The following is a 20,537-nucleotide window of genomic DNA, read 5'->3' on the forward strand; positions in this document are numbered from 1 at the left end:
TGGAGGAACAAAAATAGATATCGCATTGCTTTGAAAAGATGGCTGTTAAATAGATATTTGAGTTCTAAGGAACACAGTTTTAAGCCCAAATGTCCCGTCTATTAGCAATTAATGATGTTTGCCTCAGACTTCGTTCCCACTCCCTTACCCCCACCAAGAACCTCCCAGCCCTTCAGTTTAATGTGAGGCACAGCCCCTTTCCTCCAGCACTCCTGCCCTCTCAGCTTAGCATTTACCACCAAGTGATTCCGACAGCTAGGAACACTTTCTGCCAAGAACTGTCTTTCACTGCTACAAGGTAAAGTTCAACGGGCTTTACTATTTATCTGTAGGACCTGAAGACTGGCCTAAACCCACCATTTCAGGCCAGTTCAGGGCAACTTGAGAGAGAGCAATTGCTATCCATAGGAAACCACAATTGGAAAAGGCAATGGTTTTCATTACGGTTTAAAGAAAAAAAAACCTCTTTTGTTTCAAATTTTCTGGAAGACCTTTTTGAGGACACACACAAAAAGTGGCATTATGTATGTCTGCTATAGTAAACATGATACAGAGTGTGTAACTTACTCAAACATAATTCACTCTTCAGTTGATGATTCAGCAGTTTGAAGGGTCATATGTACATGGATGTTTAATAATCATTTTGTCTTAAATTGAGCACTTAGTATGTGCCAGACACTGTGATCTGTGTTTGATTATAGTCTCTCGTTTAATCCTTGCAATAACTGAGATAGTTGCTCTTATTAATGCCATTTTACCCACAGGGGAACAAAAGCTAAGAAGCATTAAGTGACTCGTCCAAGGTCACTCTATGGGGATGATGTAGAGCTAGAGTTCAAATTCAAGTGTACACGACTCCAAAGCCCTCTAAATTAGAGTTATAGAAAGTTTGGAGTTTGGATTGATGGACAACATCCCTGAGACATTCTTGATTCCACAGGAATCAAAGCTATTTGTAATCACAGGGCTATTTGTAAAAGAGAAGAAAAGGTGTCTTGAAATTCAACCAACATGTTTCAATTATTTGCTCCTAAGAACGACAGAAGTTTCAACATTCTGCCAACAGAGTAACTCCTGGAAGACTGGCACAAAAGAAGGCACAAGGCAAATACCCATCTCTGTATACCCCGTGCTACTGTGTCATGTACTGCTCCAGGCAACGCCAATGGATTGGCCACCCTGGCCAACGATAACACATAAAAATTCCACTCAGTATGGGGACCAATAGATAATGAACACAGTCAGTGGAATTCCCTTGCAGGTCTCTTCAAGATATTCTGCAAGACTGATTTCCCTTCTTCTTGCCAAGATTTTTTCCTCCTTCTTCTAGGAAGTCAGTGATAAAAATATTTAAGCAGCTTTGTCTGCCTTAGACCTTCCACCTAAAAGTACAGCAAGTGGAATGGAATGCTAACATGAGGATCCAAATTTTCAGGGAAGGAGGTCAGCAGACTTTCCTGTCTGAAAGAGACCAGTGGTAAAAATGAAGGTGGTTTGATGATTAAGAACCTGTTAAACATAATGCGTGGGTTTACAGAAGTCCAGACAGTAAGGGCCTTGCGATGGACTTCATGCTCTATTTTGAGAAATGCATGTAGTGGGAAATGTGTTGTGTCCCTCAAAGCATCTGGAGAAGATTCTTTAATTTTCTCAAATAAGAACTCCAGTCTATTTGAGTGAGAATGGTTGGAATATCATTACTGCAGGATTTGTCAATCATTCTTATTTCTTATAGTAATTTTAAATATTATACATAATTTCAGGGTAGTATAACTCTCAGAGGAAAATGTGATTTTATGACTGTACATACTTTTTGAATCCAGTGTGTCATTTGGTGAATATAAATGTATAGGAAATGCTACTGTTCGCTCATAGAGATTGAATACTAATCAAACGTTCCCGCCATCCATATGTATGATTTTCAGAATTAAGCAGGAAGGGGAGAGTTGGAATGCAGGAAGAGAATGCCTACTTCAGCTCGAAATCCTGACATGTAAATTAGGTACTTGGTGACTGCCAAGTTCCTTTCCAATCTCTCTGCATTGTTTCGCCCTTGTGTTTTATCCAACTGTTAGGAGGCAAAGCAACACAAATCATTTGTATTTTAGTCAGCTCTGCCTCTGTCAGACCTTTAAAATTCTCAGGATTCCTGTGCTGTGTGAGGGAAATCATTTGACAGTCTAGCCAGACACTAGATCTATTTCTATTGATTTTCTTTTGCTAACAGCATTAGCATTTTCTGTAATTTTGAAGTTATTTTCCAAGTTCTCCATTTAGATTATTATAGAACTTAACCTTCTGAAAAAAAAAAAAGAGAGAGAGAGAGAGAGAGAATTCATGTCTTTTCAAACATTAGTATATAAATTTTCAGGGTACTCGGTCCTGCCCTAGACTGTACCAGTCCAGAATGACCACCATGGTCTTGTGTGAATTCACAGTGTGGTGGTTTGGGCTAGCCAGTATGGTAATTTCCTATGCATTCTCTTGGAGCTTTTGGATATTGTGTGAATTTCTCTCCAGAAGCATCATTCATAATGTGAATGCTAATGCGTATCTCTTTGCCAACAGGAGGAAAAACATCTTAAGAATATATTTGTGGACTTCCTGGAAATTGATAAGTTGCCGCTATAACTAAAGCAAGCAGATTTTACTAATTAGAATTATCTACATAATTTTACTTCATTCACTTCTTTTTGTCATACTAGGAGAGCTTTTATACAACCAAAGATATTTTTTGGACCATGAATTCAGCAATTCTCGGAACCACTCATCAGTGCCTGAGCTTCAGTGAGTCCATATCCCATGTCACCTATGGCAAAGGAGAATGTGAGACTTCTGAAGAGTTTTTTGCTTCTTTCCTGTGGGGCATGATTCCACTTCCTAGCGTAATGGAAAATCCTGAATTAGCTACAGTAATGTTAGAACCATTTGGACCTCACCAAGGACTTCAACTATATCATGGTAAGACAAAGCCAGAGCTAGAAGGCAGTAATTTCTTCCTTCTGGCTCAACAGTACCTATCTTGTAGAGTTATTTGAGGAATGGTTGTATTCTTGATGTTATAATTATTAATTCTGCCCATATACCGACTCAGCTTTCTGTTCTGCCTACCCAAAACAGAATCTTTATGTGGTTGTTAATTTTCATAAAAAGATGGTCATCTTGCCTTTACTCAGTTGACTTTTAAAGTATTTGTGGCTGGCCTTTTTGGAAAACATAGAATACTTGCGATGTTACTCTCCAAAACACAACTTCAAAGTATCTACTGCCAAATCTATGCAAGAAGTATATTCAGAGAAAATTATCTGAAGGAAGCATAGGCCACGTACTCTCCTAGATCAGCATTTCCAAAATGTGTTCCCCAGGGAAAGCTGGTTTTGCAATATGTGACTTCCCAGTATCCTGTGAAAAGTGTTTTCAAGATGAAATATACCAGTTTAAACACAGTTAAACTACTTTGTGCAAGATTTTCCTGAGCCTTTCATAAGTCTGAATTTCCAGGGGAAAGGGAAAGTAGCGTTTCCCAAAATGACTTAATCACAGAAATGTTTTCTCCCTTGAATATCTGTCTAATGGGCCTAGTGTTCTGCGAAGCAGACTAATAGAAATTGCCTGTGGATAATCTCCATGCTATTTCTAGGTTAAGACAGAGAATCCGAAGACTGCATACCTGACCTCTTGTTTTTACCCACCCACCCACACCCAAATATTTCTACTGGACTACAATTTATTGTGATGCCCCCACTTTCACTGCAAGATGTTATAAGAAACGAGACTCACTACTGAATTCACAGTAGGAGTGGTTGAAGGCACCATTCACTATAGCTTGCAGTGTTACCTTTATGAGATTTGTATAAGAAATTCCTCTCATAGGTCAAGTTCTTGGGAGAAAATTCTCCCAAAGAGCAATTTCCAGGAAAAGCTTGGCTGGTAAGTTCTTATCTTATGAACAGGGAAAAACTTCCCTTGGTTGTGTTTTCCTCTTTGCTTAGATCAGGGAAGCTCAAGCCAAATTGGCAGCTCATTTTTGCTAATTATTCAAAGCCTTACATTTTATATTTCCATGTAATATATCTTCCTAGTTTTACCTCATTAATTGGCCAACATTTCTCTTTTCATCAGATTTGTCTTTTTGCAATCTTTAGTTATATATTCTTCTATAAATGACGTCAAATCCTCTAGGTTATGAGGTGGAATGTAAATTAATATGTAGTATCTTTTCCCATACCAAAATCATATTTCAATTGCTCCTAGGGAGACAGCAAATATTTTTTATATGATCTTTAGTTCATTCAAATATCTGGCGTGCAATTCATGGTCAGGTTCTCTTATCTTCTTGAGTCTTCTTGATTGCCTCACTACCCTGTTGTCATAGCTAATGAAACACAGAGAAAGTGTATATTCTTGCTAATGACATGTCTCTACTAAATCTCCATCTATTTATGTCCCTTTATATAAGAGTTTTGCCAAAACTCACTTATCATTTGTTCTCTTTTTAAATTTGTTTTGGGTCATCAATTGATACTGCTAAGACCACTAGTAGTGACTGTTTTTTCTAACTTGTGTTTCTGTCTGTGTCCTTGATTAATTTGCTAATGAAATGAGGAATTCTACATTATAAGAGCTGACCATTATCCAAAATTTCCTAAGAACTAATGCACTGATGATTGGGGAAGGTGGGAGAGGGAAAGACATTTAAAAAAATGAATCTTTATTCACTTAAGCTAAAGTTACAGAATCCAAATTGGTAACTGCCTGCATCTGAGCAACAGAAGTTTCAACATTCTGCCAACAGAGGAACTCCTGGAAGACTGGCACAGAAGAAGGCACAAGGCAAATACCCATCTCTGTACACCCCGTGTTACTGTGTCATGTGCTGCTCCAGGCAACTCCAATGGATTGGCCACCCTGGCCAATGTGTGAGTTATAAAGCAATGATGTGTAGCTATTGAACCTACAACTTGGTTAAAGTTAAACTCTCAAGTTTTATATGTTTACAAGCATATTGTCCTTTTGTTAATTTCCTCCCAGTACTCATTTCTTGACTTCTTACAGTTTTACTATGTAGTAATTTTTAAAATGTTATTCAAAGTTAGTTAATTTAATTCACTTAGCAGATTTTCCTGTAATTTTGGTTAAACAGTATCCTTTCTGTACAGGCCCTCCAAACACCAACACTGAGTAGAAAGAGGCTCTGATTCATGAAATGTGAATTTATGACAGTTGCCACTCTTTAAAAAAAACAGACAGAACTTGAGCAATACATGACTGATGCATTCTCAGCCTGCTTCCTGTGTTCCATCTGTCTTTCTGCCAGTGCATTCATCCTCCAGGTTTGAAAGCAGTCGGGTAAGAAAGTACTAAACATAGAGAAAGGGCAATTCCAAAAGAACAAATGATTGTTTAATTTAGGCTGACATTACCCAGTTGCTGGGGGTATAGGCCATGGGGATGGGCCATGTTCACCACTTAGGATGGGCAAATTCCCAAGATGCCTTCTGACATAGTAATGAGGGGGAATACATCACTCATGCCCACTGGCATTCCCTGGGGAAATTTTTAAAAGGCAGTATATCCCATTCTAGTTGAGTTCAAATCAGGTGCTATATCTACTTAAAAATAGCCTCAGATAGAATGGCAACTCAAATGAGAGTCTAACTTTCACTAGTTTCCCAGTAGTGAAACTTTTTTTTTTTTTTTTTTTTTTTGAGACGGAGTCTCGCTCTGTCGCCCAGGCTGGAGTGCAGTGGCCGGATCTCGGCTCACTGCAAGCTCCGCCTCCCGGGTTCACGCCATTCTCCTGCCTCAGCCTCCCGAGTAGCTGGGACTACAGGCGACCGCCACCATGCCCGGCTAGTTTTTTTGTATTTTTTAGTAGAGACGGGGTTTCACCGTGTTAGCCAGGATGGTCTCGATCTCCTGACCTCGTGATCCGCCCGTCTCGGCCTCCCAAAGTGCTGGGATTACAGGCTTGAGCCACCGCGCCCGGCCCAGTAGTGAAACTTTCTACTTTCCACATTTTCTATCAAGAAAAGAAAGCGGTTGTATTGTGAGGTAAGAGGCACACACACGGACTTTCTTCAGTCCCTGCAATCCTTGCTATAGGTCAGGCATCAAGATAACTCCACTTCACAGGCCTGGATTTTGGAGAAAGAAGGGTGTTGACAAGTTTCTGTATAAGTATAGTTATACCGACATTTAAATAGTCCACAAGACCGAACTTCCTAACATTCCTATTACATCGATATTAATGAAAGCATTACATAGGTTACAAGGAAGCATGTCCAGGTATATGCTGAATGATGTAATAAGGAAAATGTAAATAAGCATTGCCTTAGTCTTAAGGTAGCTCCTGCGATTGCAGAATCCTAGAATTGTAGAGATGATGGGGACTTCAGAGACTCTTTAATCCAAATCCTTTATTTCATGGAAGAAGGGAAAGAGGTCTAGAGAAGCTGTGACTTCTCTCAGATCACACAATAAATTAGTGGCGAAGGTAGAACAAAAACCTAATTTCTGCTTTACCATTTTCTTAAGAAATTGTAGAACAATTGTAAGCCACTGATACATTCCACATAATAAAGCCGCTCTGTTGCCTTTTTAGGTTCTAGTATGTTAGGTTTATGTTCCCCTGCTTTCTACAATCCTGTTCAAAGAGTTGCTGACTTAACCACAGAGAGAATTCCAGAACATGAGACACAGAATAAACTTGAGCAATCATAGTCCATCCACTTCACTTTCTCATCGAAAACCAAAGGTCCAGTAAAGCTCTGGAACTCAACACTGTAAAGGAGCGAAGGAGCATCTCTATACAGAGCCTGGGTCCCTGTCTCCTTACCCTACTTCGGCGGACTTGACTGCAATCCGGATTATGCTGTTTCCTAAGCATTTAAAATAAAATAAAAAGTGTAATAGTGTGATAAGTTATTTCATAAAGCAAGTAATCACATTTATGTTTCTGCTTACATTTGGGTTTTCCAAATATGTGTGTGTTTGTGTGTGTGTGTGTGTAGACTTTAAACATGGTGCATCCATCATGTTGCACTAAATCAAAACCACCAAATAATGACATAGAACCAATAAATCAAAACCATCAAATAATGACATAGAAATCCAATTCTCCCACCTCACACCCATTAAGAGGTCTACTAACAAAAAAACAGAAAGTGAAATGTAGTATATATATACAATGGAATATTATCCAGCCTTAAAAAGGAAGGCAATCCTGCCATGTGCTGTAACATGGATGAACCTCAAAGACATTGTACAAAGTGAAATAAGCCAGTGACACAAAGTCAATCATTGTATGATTTCACTTATATGAAGTACTTAAAGTAGTCAGATTCATAGAGACAGAAAGTTGAATGGTGGTTGCCAAAGGCTGAGAGGAGGGAGGAATGAGGAATTCTTGTTTAACGGGTATGGAATTTCAGTTTTGCAAGATGAAAAGAGTTCTGGAGATGGATGGTGGTGATGGTTGGACATTATGAATTATGAACATATTTAATACCACTGAACCATACATTTAAAAATGGTTAAGATGGCAAAATTAATGTATTGTGTATTTTACCAAAATAAAAAAAAATAGAAAAAAATCCAATCCTCCCTTTCCTTGGCCTAACACAGTCTTTCACCACCCCCAGCATCCTCTCTCCTACCCACTCCCAAGCGCCAGTTAGTGAGGCAAATAAGGACCATTATTATTTCCATTCTCTCTCTCTACAACAATTTCCCTATTGATTCAAGCAAGAATGTGGGGTATGGATTATGGGCAGTATGACTTACGATAAACTTTCACTCTTCAAAACAACACTCTCTTTTAAACATCTCCTCTCTCTTGAAATGGATTTGTAACCCCAGAACTAAAAAACAGGCCAGAGAAATGATGCATGTATGTTTTGATGTGTAGCCGAAGATGAGCAAGTTGAGATTCATCCTGGGTTTGGGTAATGAATTCTGATTCTATGCATCCTCAAAGATTCCTTTATTTCTCTTCCTTGTTTTTCCTCCCCATGAGTGTATCTGCTATTGAATCACGTGCACGCCATTCAATGATTATCTCACTATAATGAGGTCAGTGGGGAGCAACTTACTGGTTTCCACTGTTCCCAACAACCATGAGAAATTGTAAGTAACGACGTCTTAAATAAAATTAACATAATGCTAAATCTTAAAGATCTAAAGCAGAATAATGCAAACAATTGTAGTGATGTGGCTGTCACTTTAAGATACTAACCTGTAAACTACAGAAAATAATGCTGTCATTAATTTATTTGCACGTGCTTCATGGAATGATTAAAAGCTGTTAGTGGCAGGGCACAATGGCTCACATCTGTAATCCCCGCACTTTGCGAGGCTGAGGTGGGAGGATCACTTGAGCCCAGGAGTTCAAGACCAGCCTGTGCAATATAGTGAGACCCTGTCTCTACAAAAAAAAAAAATTTAAAAATTAGCCAGGCATGGTGTCACACACCTGTAAGTCTCAGCTACTGAAGAGGCTGAGATAGAAGGATCGCTTGAGCCCAGGGGGTCAAGGCTGCAGTGAACTATGATCGCACCACTGCACCCCAGCCTGGGTGACGGAGTAAGACTCTGTCTCAAAAACACAAAGAAAACAAAGCTGTTAGTAAAATAACTTGACATCCTGTGTTATTGGGTAGTAACTGTTTAAAGAGAATAAAACATTTAGCACTTTGCTTCCACTAGAGAAACACAACCTGACACGAAATTTCATAATGAGTGACCAATTCTGATCCTATAATATAGTGTATTGCTGTATCCTGAGTAGAAAAGTCTAAAAAGTCTCTAGTATACTGTATAATCCAAAACTCAATCATAGGTTCAGTACTTTAGCACTCATTATAAAAACTAAAAAATAGTCTAGCGTATTGCAGAGCATGAACTGTCAAGCTGTATTCAAGTACCAGTTCTTACTGGGTGACCTTGGATAAGATACTTGAACTCTGTGTGCCTCTGTTTTCTCATCTGTAAAATGGGCATAATAAAAAACATTATCTATAATGATTTTGGTATGCTGTAACTGTTTAATCCACATTCTCTGCTATTACAGTAAACCAATCTTCTAATTCAGTAAACTCAATAAAATTGTTCTGCATTGCTTTCTCATTGTCTTACTAAAGAGCTGTATGATGTTAACACATAATGATTTCTGAATCACTAGACTGTTGGAAATCTTTGTTGCTTCCCTGTGATCTTTACTGTCAGTTTTAAGTGTTAGGCATTCATTGACTTCAAACACTCCATTGCCAAGTATAGAAAAGACAGAATCCTCAAATCATCTAATTAGACAAAAATGAAACATAAACTGAGGGTGCCCGTATGTCTGTGTGACAGGGCACATTCAATGACAGTGCATGTGTTCATAACTTCAAATCTTGAATGGAAAAATAACCCTCATTCCAAAAAGAACATAAATAATATTTAAATAAAATCAATTATTGTAAATACATCTAAGGAGGTTTGCAAAGCAATTTCAGCTAGTTCTATGCAATATTTCTAATATGATACGCATGCTGAGGAACATTTATATCTTGTAGATGATAGAGCATCATTAAGCCTCGGTGTACATAAAGATGATGGCATTTGGAAAAGCACCATGATCAGAAATTTCTAAAACCAAAGTGGAGCTGGTTTTTATTCTAAGCCCAAAGTATTTTTAAATCAAGCCACAGGGAAATAATTACTTTTGTTTCTATTCAATCAAGACCTGCACACAGAGTTTATGGAATGACATAATATCCTTCCTGAAATCAGACCAGCATGTAGGAAGGACCAGCATCCTTCACACATAACTAGTTCCTGAACCTTTACAAACAAATCCTAATTTCCAAGGAAACAATCTCATCAAATGCTGCCCACTAGAATACATATTGTTCTTTTTGGAAACATTACAATAAGATTTTCATGATTACAAACCCCAACTTCCTCTCTAATATTCAATATAATCTTAAACTCATTTATTTAAGTAGAAACTGTATTTTTATAATGGCTCTAAAAATTCCTGGTTAACTTATTTAGCACCAATATAATAATTTCTTTTTGTAGTCTAGAAGGAGGGTGATCATTAACTGACTGTAAACATGTGTGTTAGGGGCTTCTTAGGAATGTTCATCTTTCTGCTTTCTACTGATACACCCTATAAGGAGCATGTTTAAAACAAAATTTTTTTTGAGACTGGTAAATTTTAGTAATGTCCAGACTTCCAGACTGGTATTTTGGGGGGCTGAGAATAAAAACAATATCAAGCAACCTATACTCAATATTCTCTTCCCTTTGCATATAGGAAGCTGGAGTTTTGTGTGCAGGTTACGGGATTTTGTTTTGAGATCAACAAACACCTTAATTCTTTACCAGAAAAACAATATTAACACGTCTGTGGCAACTGCTGACATAAACATACAAACAGGAAGAGAATGCGATTCTAGTGCTTAGCCTGATGGCCTTTAGAAGAGAATTCTTTCTTTCCTCCTCTTCACTAAGGATGTTCAAAATACTCCGGGCAGGGTGGACATTAGTCCCCCGCCCCTCTCTAATGAAATAAACAAGTGTCCACATTCTAAATGTGACAGAGTGTGAGGAAACTGCAGAAAAGCTCCTAAGATACACACTGAGTAACAGTTCTCATCTGTTCTGTAGACACACGTAGGTTTTGGAATTTATGATTCACTGTCCCACCGTGAAGTCTTTTGGGGACTTTATGTTGAGCTATGTGGCAGCTAAGGACTGTCCTGTTTGCTGAAAACTGCAGCCTGAAGTTATTTTTCAAAGTTACGGGTAGTGTGGCATAGAAATCCATATGTTATAAAGTGAAAACAAAACCAAAAAACTGGGTTAGCATGAAATAGAGCCAACAGAAATCAGAATGAGCAACAGCCTTCCACTGCCGGCCACTCACCTTGTTGAATTTTAGTCACTAGCTGATGGCGTGCTAGAATCCGGCTCATCCTGTAAGGAGAGCGTCTTGTAGTCTGATCAAATCGCAAGTACATCTCCTGGCCCTCAGGTGTCATGGAATTTAGGTAGTAGCAGCCTGAGGCTGGGGTCCTGGGCACCTGACTGAACATCTCGGCAGATTTCCTATTGTCACCTCAGTCTGCCTGTGGCTGTTCCCGTCTGTCTCCAGTCTCAGTCAAAGAGCAAGGCACCCAGCCCAGGACAGCTCAACAGACCCAGCGATTTTTAAAAAGAAAAAGGAGTGCCAAAGCCACAACTCAGAATTCCAACCCCCGGGGCCCTCACGTGACCTCGGGAACCAATGAGAGGAAGAGGGGAAAATGGGAACGTTCGCAGTCAGCCCTAAGCCCCGAGCAGAGGCAGTTCCAGCCGCCAGGGTCCCTCACACAATGCTGAAAGCGAAATACACGTATTTGACGTGCCTCAGAGCTGACGAAGCACCCAAAAGCAGCCCTCACTAAAAGAGTTAAAAGAGAAAGAGAGAGGGCAGGGCAAAACAGTAGAAGACAAACAAGTTCAGGGCTCAGGCAACTTTCAGGCTGTCAAAAATTAGAGAAAGCTCCTTCGCTTTCTACAGGGCAGCTGCAGCCAGGTAAAAGACGGAACTGGTAAATCTCTTAAATTAAAAAAAAAAAAAAAAACCTACTTCAAACAAGGATCAACAGCTGAGCGTAAACCACCACGCTTCATTATCAAGAAACAACTCAAATAAAATCTTTCCCAGTGAAAAACAAACTTCAAGGGCTTTCACACCAGGAGTGAATATACCACAGATCCTGACCCTCACGTGATGGGAATTGGAGGCTCTTACAGATAAGACGCAGAGAGGCGAAGTACACACGTGTTAGGTATTAAGCATCCGTTCCTCTTTGATTTCTCTACTTCCCCAATTTTTAATCACCTACAGGTAAAATACTTAGAAAGTGCCTATCACATTTAAGACACTGAATCATTTAAGACAAGAATCACTGCAGAAGTTGCAAAGATACTTCAAAGATACTGTCATCAACCTGCTAAGGATCCACTGAGAAGTTATACAAAAGCTTCTAACATGAGGCCATATATATGTCTCAAAAAGGACGCAAACACAATGCTAGGTGAGCAATATTATTTTTGACTGGGGCGATGATTGCAAGCCAGATGGAGAAAGAGACATTTGGATAGGCTTTTGAAAATGGGGAGAATTCTGATAGGCAGAGGCTGGGGAGGGCTTTGCAAGAGACTCTAGGTGTCCATGTATGCAGATCCAGAACCAGAGTGTATGGTTTAAGCAAACTGCTAGTAATTCAAACTGCTAGCCATATCTGAGTGTATGTGTGTATATATATATATATATATATATATATACACACATATATATATATATACACACACACACACATATATATGTCATTATGATTTTTCCCTGTTTTTCTTCTTTAACATTGTTTGATGTGAAGAGAAAAAGTCCACAGAAAACATGTTATCGAATTCTGAGCCTGGGGCCGAATGAATAAAGTTCTCTGATAAAAAAAAAAAAAAAAAGTATATGACCAAGTTGCTTCTACATTGGCTGACTCAAACTGAAACATAGCCTGGCTGGGAATTTATAGTCTAATAATGAGAAATTATTTCTAAATTATTTCCAAATTAAAAGTTTAACAGAATTTAAATTAGGGCTTCGATTCTTCTTATGCTGGCTCTCTGAGGCCCATAAGCCTTAACAACTTTCCCTGAGGGAATTGTTGATAGCCTGATTCTGAGAAGCAGCTCCTCTTGTGTAATTGTCCCACTATGTAAATAAACAAGTTAAGAAAGATCTCTGGGGCCCAGCATGTGACAGTTGCCTCCTATGTCAGGTAGTTGGTAATTGTCAGCCTCTTTGGATGGTTACAACATTTGGTCTTCTGTATGCATATTCAGGGCCCCTAAAGTTTTATTTCATGGTTCAAGTAGTATCTATAAATTCATGCACCTGCTTACCATGTTTTTGTCATTTTGTATTTCTAGGGTACTATATTTAAAGCAAATATGTAACATTATTTTCTCATTAGCATGTCATTAGTACCTTGTTTTATGCTAATGTATCGCCATTGCTATGAAACTTATACTTTTTAAATAAATTCTTTTTTGTGATCATTTAGTCCCCATGTTAGAAGAATTACCACTGGGGTGGACAGGTCTCTTGTATTACAATCAAGAAATAGCTAATTCTCTCTCTGGCTTGTCCTTTACAGGCAACTGAGAGAGCTGGTCCTCTTCCCCAGTGAGTGCATGAAGTCCTGTGGAATCAAAGAGGGAGAGAGTGCCCAGATCACAAGCATCTTCTAAGACTGACACCATATCTCTTCCTCTCTAATTCCTTTAAAAATGAAGAAGACAGATGGCACTTGTGTTCAGTTTTCACCTACTTTTCTTCCCTCCTAATCTGGTCATCAATTGTGATCTTCAGTCAGACTATTTCAGGAATGAGATAAACAGATGGTTACTGGGAATCAAAGACAGCAAAAGAGAAGGGAAAGGAAAGAGGAGAGAAGGGAATAGCATTGAGCACCTACTATGTGCCGGGCCTGAAGCCTTCATGGCTTCACATTTTATGTTTTTTAACATTAATCTCCACAGCTGTCACTGGAGGTATCTGATTGGATGGAAAGGAGGCTAAAATTCACAGAAGTCACATAGCAAGCAAGTGCAGAGCCTGTGTGCATCTCCAAGCTGATGCTATTTTCACTCTTTCCACTATTACACACGAGAGACAGGGAAGGAAAAACACGGCACTGAAAAGGCACTGTGGAAGTTGGAAAGGGGAGAGCATGTTGGAGGAAGAGCCTGAAAATCATCCTAATCCTATTTAACTGCCTGCGATACTGGAATGCCTACATGAAAATAGGGGTATGGGGCGGCTAAAATCCTGTGATGATTGAGAGCTGGTGTCTTCAAGTAAGAAGTACGGAGCCCAGACCCCTTAATCAACCAATAGGAGCCACAAGCCCTCTTAGGAGTAACCCATAGGTGAGGACTAGAGACTCACCCCAGCCCCCAACCCTCAAATGAATAAGCAGCTCAGCTTGACCCTCTTTGCCAATTCTTTCCAGGGTAGCTTGTTTATTCTCTGCATTCTGTCCGTCCTCAAGGCTAATGCTGCATATGTCTTGAGTTTCTCATAGCATTCACTGTCAATGAAAACACTCCAAATACAGTCAAAACTCTGAAATTTGACCTCTAAGTGAAACTTTTGGTATTTGGAATTTTCAAGTATTTTGATAGATGATCCCAGATTAGCGCTCAATGGAATCTTGTATACACAGGGCAGAACGCTAAGGAGTGCTTTTACAGAAGCCAGGAATGGCTCACTGTCTGCTGCCCTTTCTACTCCTTCACACACATTCCAGCCTCCTCGTCAGTCTGTTCAGAGGGAGCCAAGGTGGTTCTGCCAACTGGGAAAATGTTTGAGACACAAGTGGCAGGCGGAAAAATGCAGGGCTGATTTGGAAGGCCGCTTTCGAAATTACATGAACTCAAAGGTTGTGGGTTGATGTCAAAGCCTTCCTGTGGGCTCTGGAGGCCAGCGTTTGAGGATTTTCACCAATTGATTTGTGATGTGTGTGCCCAACTCTGTGCCAATTAACCTTCTCACTCTGCATGCACCCCATGTCCCACGCCCAGTGCAGACAAGCTGGTGACACTCACACTGGCAGCTGTGACCAGGACCCCGTGAAAGAGCTTGGCCCAGATCAGCTTTCCTAGCTCCAGACCATGTCTCTCATCTGGAGTCCAGATCCTGCCACAAACACTTGTAGGTGGTAATAGATTTCCTTTACTTTGTCTCGTAGCCCTCCCTACTGTCTGGTGAATTCCCATCTATGGGCCTCCAGGAGCATGTGCTCTCCCTTTATGGCATTCCCTGGAGATGCAACCATCAGCTCCAACCCATATGACAGCAACCTGGTCTGTCCTGTCCTGGGACCATTACTACACCCACTCACTCCAGCCAAACCAGAATTCTTGCATTTTCTCAGTTGTTTCACAGATCTGGAATTGTGTGATTCCCTTCTTTTCCACCCATGAGGCTCAGTTAAAACCTATTGCCTCCAGAAACACTTTCATGACTAACACAAAGCTCTTTAGTCTTACCAGTCATGTTAATACCTGTAAACCACTGTTATGTGGCACATTAATTAGATTGGCTTGTTACATGTTCATATGGAATCCATTTGTTCGTTGCAACTACTACAGGCATAAAGTTTTAACATCTTGAATTTAGAAGGAATATTAAACATTTTCTAATCCAACCACTCAACTACCGCAGTAGTTGAGCTGATTATCTACCTGCATATACAGAGTGTATTATCTCACAGAGGGCCCCAAGCTATTGAAGAACGTTCTTCCTTTTAATTTCCATCCACTAGCTCTGATTCTGCCATTTTGGAATCAGACAGGACAAATCTATGCTTTTTTCCACAAGACTGTCCTTCAGATGTTTGTCAAAAGCCCTTACAAGAATTTTTTTGGTGTAGTCTCACATTTTTTTCCATCTAACCACATGACTTTCATCCATTCATCCAGCTGACTGCTCTTTTTTGGATCTGCTCCAGTCTGTCAGTATCCCTTTAAAAATATGCGGGCATCTACTCTAAGCTTAGAGCTCTAGACTTGGCCCAGCACAATAGTATATGGTACATTGTGTGCCTATTCCCTGCATTCAGGGCACTGTACTTTTGCTGATGCAGTCTGAGATTATGGGAGGCTTTATTTTCTGTTATCTATATTTACTCATTCATAAATTTAACATTGGATGCCTGAAAAAACAGCGTAAGTATAGTAGGTACAAATGTGAGTATGATGTGGTCTCTGCTCTCAAGGGACTGTCTGCGAGGGAAGACAGAAAAGAAACTTACCACTATACCACATGTTAAGTGAAGTGTGGGAGGCTGGAGGCCATCTCTATTGCCTCATGCTGTTTTTTATATATGATCTGTTTTAGATCATATATAAGCACATATATTAGATCATATATATCCAAGTACATACATTGCTGGGTGCTATTTTTGTATTTTCATAAAATCTGCTGTTACGTGACTGTTCTCTATTCTTTACTTACCAAATGATCTTTGGAACTGAAGAATAGGTCTTTAAATTTATTGCCGTAGTTGAGTTTTGTTCAATTCCTGACTTTCTCCTCCAGCTATTTGTTTTTGCCTTGTTATTTCTGGTAGCTAACAACCCCCCACCCCAAAATTATAAAAGTAAAAATTAAACAACTACTTGAATTTGGGGGAAAGGTAAAGTAAGGGCAGGAAAATAATAAAGCCAGGGGTAAAATCCATTCACAGATATGCAAGCCACGAAGTCTTGCACATTTGCTGGAAGTGGGTGAGAATGTGGCTTAAGATGCTTCTCTGACAAAGCAAAACGGAAACAAGACCAATTACAAAATTCAGCAGATCCGTGAGATGAAAAACAAAACAGTGGTCAAGATAAATACAGATCACTAGGTATGGTGACTCCAGGGAAGATTTTCCCAGGTCCTCAGAAAGAATCAGCACACCTGGAATCAGCACTTTGGGAGGCCAAGGTGGGTGGATCACTTGAGCTCAGGAGTTCGAGACCAGCCTGGGCAACAGGGCAAAAACCCATCTCTAAAAAAAAAATAAAATAAAATTACAAAAGTTAGCCAGGCATGCTTGTGAGGGTCTGTAGTCCCATATACTCAGAAGGCTGAGGTGGGAGAATCACTTGAGCCTGGGAGGTCAAGGCTGCAGTAAGCCATGAGTGTGCCACTGCATTCCAGCCTGGGCAACAAAGCAAGACCTGTTTCAAAAAAAAAAAAAAAAAAAAAATCAGTACCCTCAAAAATATTGGATAAGGTAGCAAAATGTAGTTCACGGTTTCTTAACTGTATCCTTCACTGTCAACAATAATATAACAAGCATTATTTAGGAAAAGTAATTTCTGTGAGGGTCTTTGAAAACCATAGTTCAAGTATTCTATTGTCTGTGATCTTTTAAACCACGTCACAGACCATATCAGCACTTTCCGGCTTAAAATATTGGAGAGTTTTCCATTGCACTCAGAACAAAAATCAAACTCCTTATTTGGCCCACCAGGTCCCACACAATCCAGTCCCTGCCAACCCCTCCCCCATCAACTCCAGCTCCCTGCTAGCATCATCCACGTTGCCGCCTCAGTTGCCTTTCTGCACACGCTTCTCCTCAGCTGCAATGCTGCATGGAGCCTTCCTGTGGCTGACTCTTTCTCAGCCTCCAAGTATCAGCTTAACTGATGCATCCTCAGGCAAGCCATCCCTGCTGACTTCCTCTAAGTGAAGGCAGTATCGGTATCCCCTTAGAGGTTCCTATGGCCTCTCTCCCAATTTATAATTACATATGTATTTGCTCATGGACCTCTGTGTTGCTCATTCTTCCCAGTAGACTGCTTTGGGCGGTCTGTGTCTATTTCATTCACATTCTATACTTGATGCCTACTGTAAGGCCTGTCACAGAGTAGGAGGATATCAGTAGGATTGGTTGAACAAATGATTGAATCAGTAATTGAATAAATGATTATATGAATTTCCCCAAAGATAAAATTTAGACTGTCTAGAGGAATAGATGCATATTTTTTAAGGCAATCATTACAAGTATTATTCTTGTTGCTGATGATACAACTTGGATTGAGTAAGGATTGGACAGCAGATAATTCTAGGTTTTATTCTCTGCGAAGAGCTTAAATACCGTGATGGTTAATACTGAGCATCAATTTGATTAGATTGAAGGATACAAAGTATTGATCCTGGGTGTGTCTGCAAGGGTGTTGCCAAAGGAGATTAACATTTGGTTTAGTGAGCTGGGAAGGCAGACCCACCCTTAATCTGGGTGTGCACCATCTAATCAGCTGCCAGCTCGGATAGAATATAAAGCAGGCAGAAAAATGTGAAAGGTGAGACTGGCCTAGCCTCCCATGCTGAATGCTTCCTGCCCTCAAACATTGGACTCCAAGTTCATCAGTTTTGGGCCTCAGACTGGCTCTCTTTGCTCCTCAGCTTGCAGACAGCCAATTATGGGACCCTGTGATCGAGTGAGTTAATACTTAATAAATTCCCCTTTATATCTACCTATCCTATTAATTCTTTCCCTCTAGAGAACCCTGACTAATGCGAATACATGTATTTCACTTTGTTGGCTAGTGACAAAAGTATATGCTTTGACCGTTAAACAATGCAGTTTAAGGTCCCTTGTGAAAATTAGGGATCCTGGAGGGATGGGCAAACCTCTTGCTCCACAAAGACGGGCTAAAGGGCATAAGAAAATTTGAGTAATATCTACCTTATCTTTGTATCAGTTACAAATTGTATAGGCATGCTTGCCGTGCCTTTAACCAAACAGCACAGCAGCACTGAGCCAGCTACATTCAGCTGACCCTACAGATACCTCTTCTGAGAGACTTCAGTCCACTGGTCTGTGTTTTGTGGGAAGAACTATCAACTAGATGTAGTGCTCCAAGCTACCTTCTTTTCTAGCCCATATTATTCCATAGGGATACGATGGCAGAATCTTCTGAGTTGATCACCCACCAACTGTGTCTATGACCTTCCTCTGATGGGCCAGTCTTGCTACCTTACCAAAGTGGGAGACTGTGTTCATGTAGCTTCATTTGCTCTTCGTGGACTCAAACTGCATCTGGGTTATCAACCGTCTCTGTTTCTTCATGCTTATACATATCTCTTTAAAAATTCATTTTACTGGAGATTTTAACAAATTTACTATCTAGTATTTTCTAGAACCTACTTATTTTTGTCCTCAATGAAAATAAAAGCAATTGCTTATTTTTATTTTCAATGAATTGCTTAGATTACTAGAAGGGAATTTTTAGTCTTTTAGGTAGAATTTGTCTGCACTTAGAGGCTTACCTTCACTTACTTTAGGTAGGCTTCTATAACCTCCTCCCATCTTGAACAACAGTGAATATATTTTCTTAATGTTGACTCAAATTATAATTTGAATATGAAATGAACACTTGCTCATTGAAGAAATCCTATGATGAATCCTTTGGATAATCTTCTGATCATCTGTTTTGTAAATATTTGGGATCACCCAGTGAGAGGCACACCATTATTACGATTGTCTGCTGATCTGTTGCCCTGTATTCTGTCTCCATTCTTATATACAATCCCTTTCTTTATGGTGTCAAGCAGCAGTTGGGAATTGAGTACAGCCCACGACTGTGGAGGAATAAAGGCACGGAAGGAATAATGCAATTGCAATTCTTAGATATGTCTTCTTGGATAAATGCAGCTCAGTATACCAAAAAAATATGATAGAATGCTTTCCTTCCATATTCCTAATATAAGACCGTCAATCTGTACTTGAAAGTGGTGCAGAGAAGAGTAGCAACATTTTTTAAATCCTGTGAAGAGAAGAGCACTATAAATTTGAGAGAGTAGCAAAATATCCCCTAGAGGTCTAGATTTAGGCGTCATGTAGCTCTGAAGTGACTGGAAGACACATTTTACGGTAATAGCAGGACAGCAAGGGGAGGCTCCTCTTTTGAGTTAAGAGAAATAAGTTAACCAAAAGTGATCCTGGGGTAATAAAAAGATTTTTTTCTGGCATCTCGTTTGTCATCAACAGAGACAAAGTCACTAACTCATCTTACCATTTCTTTTACCCTTTCTTATTCAAATATTTCTAATGTATTCTTCATGCCAGGCACAGGGCTAGACTCTGATGGTACAGAGAAGAAGAAGACATTCTCTCTCTTCTCAACAATAATTTATCACGGCAAAACAGAAGGACAGTGACAATTACACGACCGCGTCGCTGGTGCTACAAGAGAGGTGTGCAGAGGAGAGATGACTACGTCAGAACAGAATAGAGGCATTCTACATGGCAGAAAGGTGGTGCAGGTGCCTGGAGGGATGCACACCTGGGCAAGAAAGCTGGGAAGCTGATATGGGGGAAAAGATGCCCATGAAGAGAAAAAACAAATGCGTAAATACTTTCCTATGTGATACCCCTTCTTCAATTAATAAGATAGATTAGTATTCAAATCACCATGACAGGCCGGGCACAGTGGCTCACGCATGTAATACCAGCACTTTGGGATGCCAAGGTGGGCGGATCACCTGAGGTCAGGAAGGTCAGGAGTTCGAGACCAGCCGGGCATGGTGGCGTGTGCCTGTAATCTCAGCTACTCAGGAGGTTGAGGCACAAGAATCACTTGAACCCAGGAGACAGAGTTTGCCGTGAGCTGAGATGGTGCCACTGCACTCCAGCCTGGGTGACAGAGTAAGACTTCATCTCAAAAAAAGAAAAAAAAACACCATGACATAGGGGATCTCAGGGACAGCATGCATGGTGATGGGTGTGTAATTCCACTGTGGGAATCATCACACAATGCATCCCTATCTCAAATTATCTTGCATACCTTGAAGATATACAATCTTTATCGGTCAATTAAATATTTTAAAATATAAAAGTCATCATGATACAACACCTCACATAGTGACGTGTGTGTGTGTGTGTGTGTGTCTGTGTGGTGACAGTTGAGATCTACTCCCTCATCAAATATTCAATAGTCTTATT

The 20,537-nt window shown here is 39.9% G+C and overlaps 1 protein-coding gene and 1 long non-coding RNA gene across 4 annotated transcripts in view; one reads left to right on the forward strand and one right to left on the reverse strand.

Annotated features, from left to right (window-relative positions):
• The window catches only part of STARD13 (StAR related lipid transfer domain containing 13), a 553,154-nt gene that overhangs the window by 179,677 nt on the left and 352,940 nt on the right, over positions 1–20,537 (reverse strand). The window contains exon 1 of one of the 3 annotated variants that reach the window (XM_025364222.1): positions 10,916–11,212. The exons of the other annotated variants lie outside the window; for them this stretch is intronic. Coding sequence (XP_025220007.1) covers positions 10,916–11,084 — 169 coding nt within the window. The 5' untranslated portion in view covers positions 11,085–11,212. Of the gene's footprint in view, positions 1–10,915; positions 11,213–20,537 lie in introns of those variants that run through there. 3 annotated transcript variants of the gene reach the window in all.
• Positions 2,820–6,908, forward strand: LOC112610753. Its single transcript, XR_003116481.1, has 3 exons — positions 2,820–2,961; positions 4,725–4,919; positions 6,605–6,908. It is a non-coding gene; the product is annotated as an uncharacterized LOC112610753 (long non-coding RNA).

The sequence above is a fragment of the Theropithecus gelada genome, chromosome 17 (assembly GCF_003255815.1).
Source record: "Theropithecus gelada isolate Dixy chromosome 17, Tgel_1.0, whole genome shotgun sequence".
NCBI classification, from domain to species: Eukaryota; Metazoa; Chordata; class Mammalia; order Primates; family Cercopithecidae; genus Theropithecus; species Theropithecus gelada.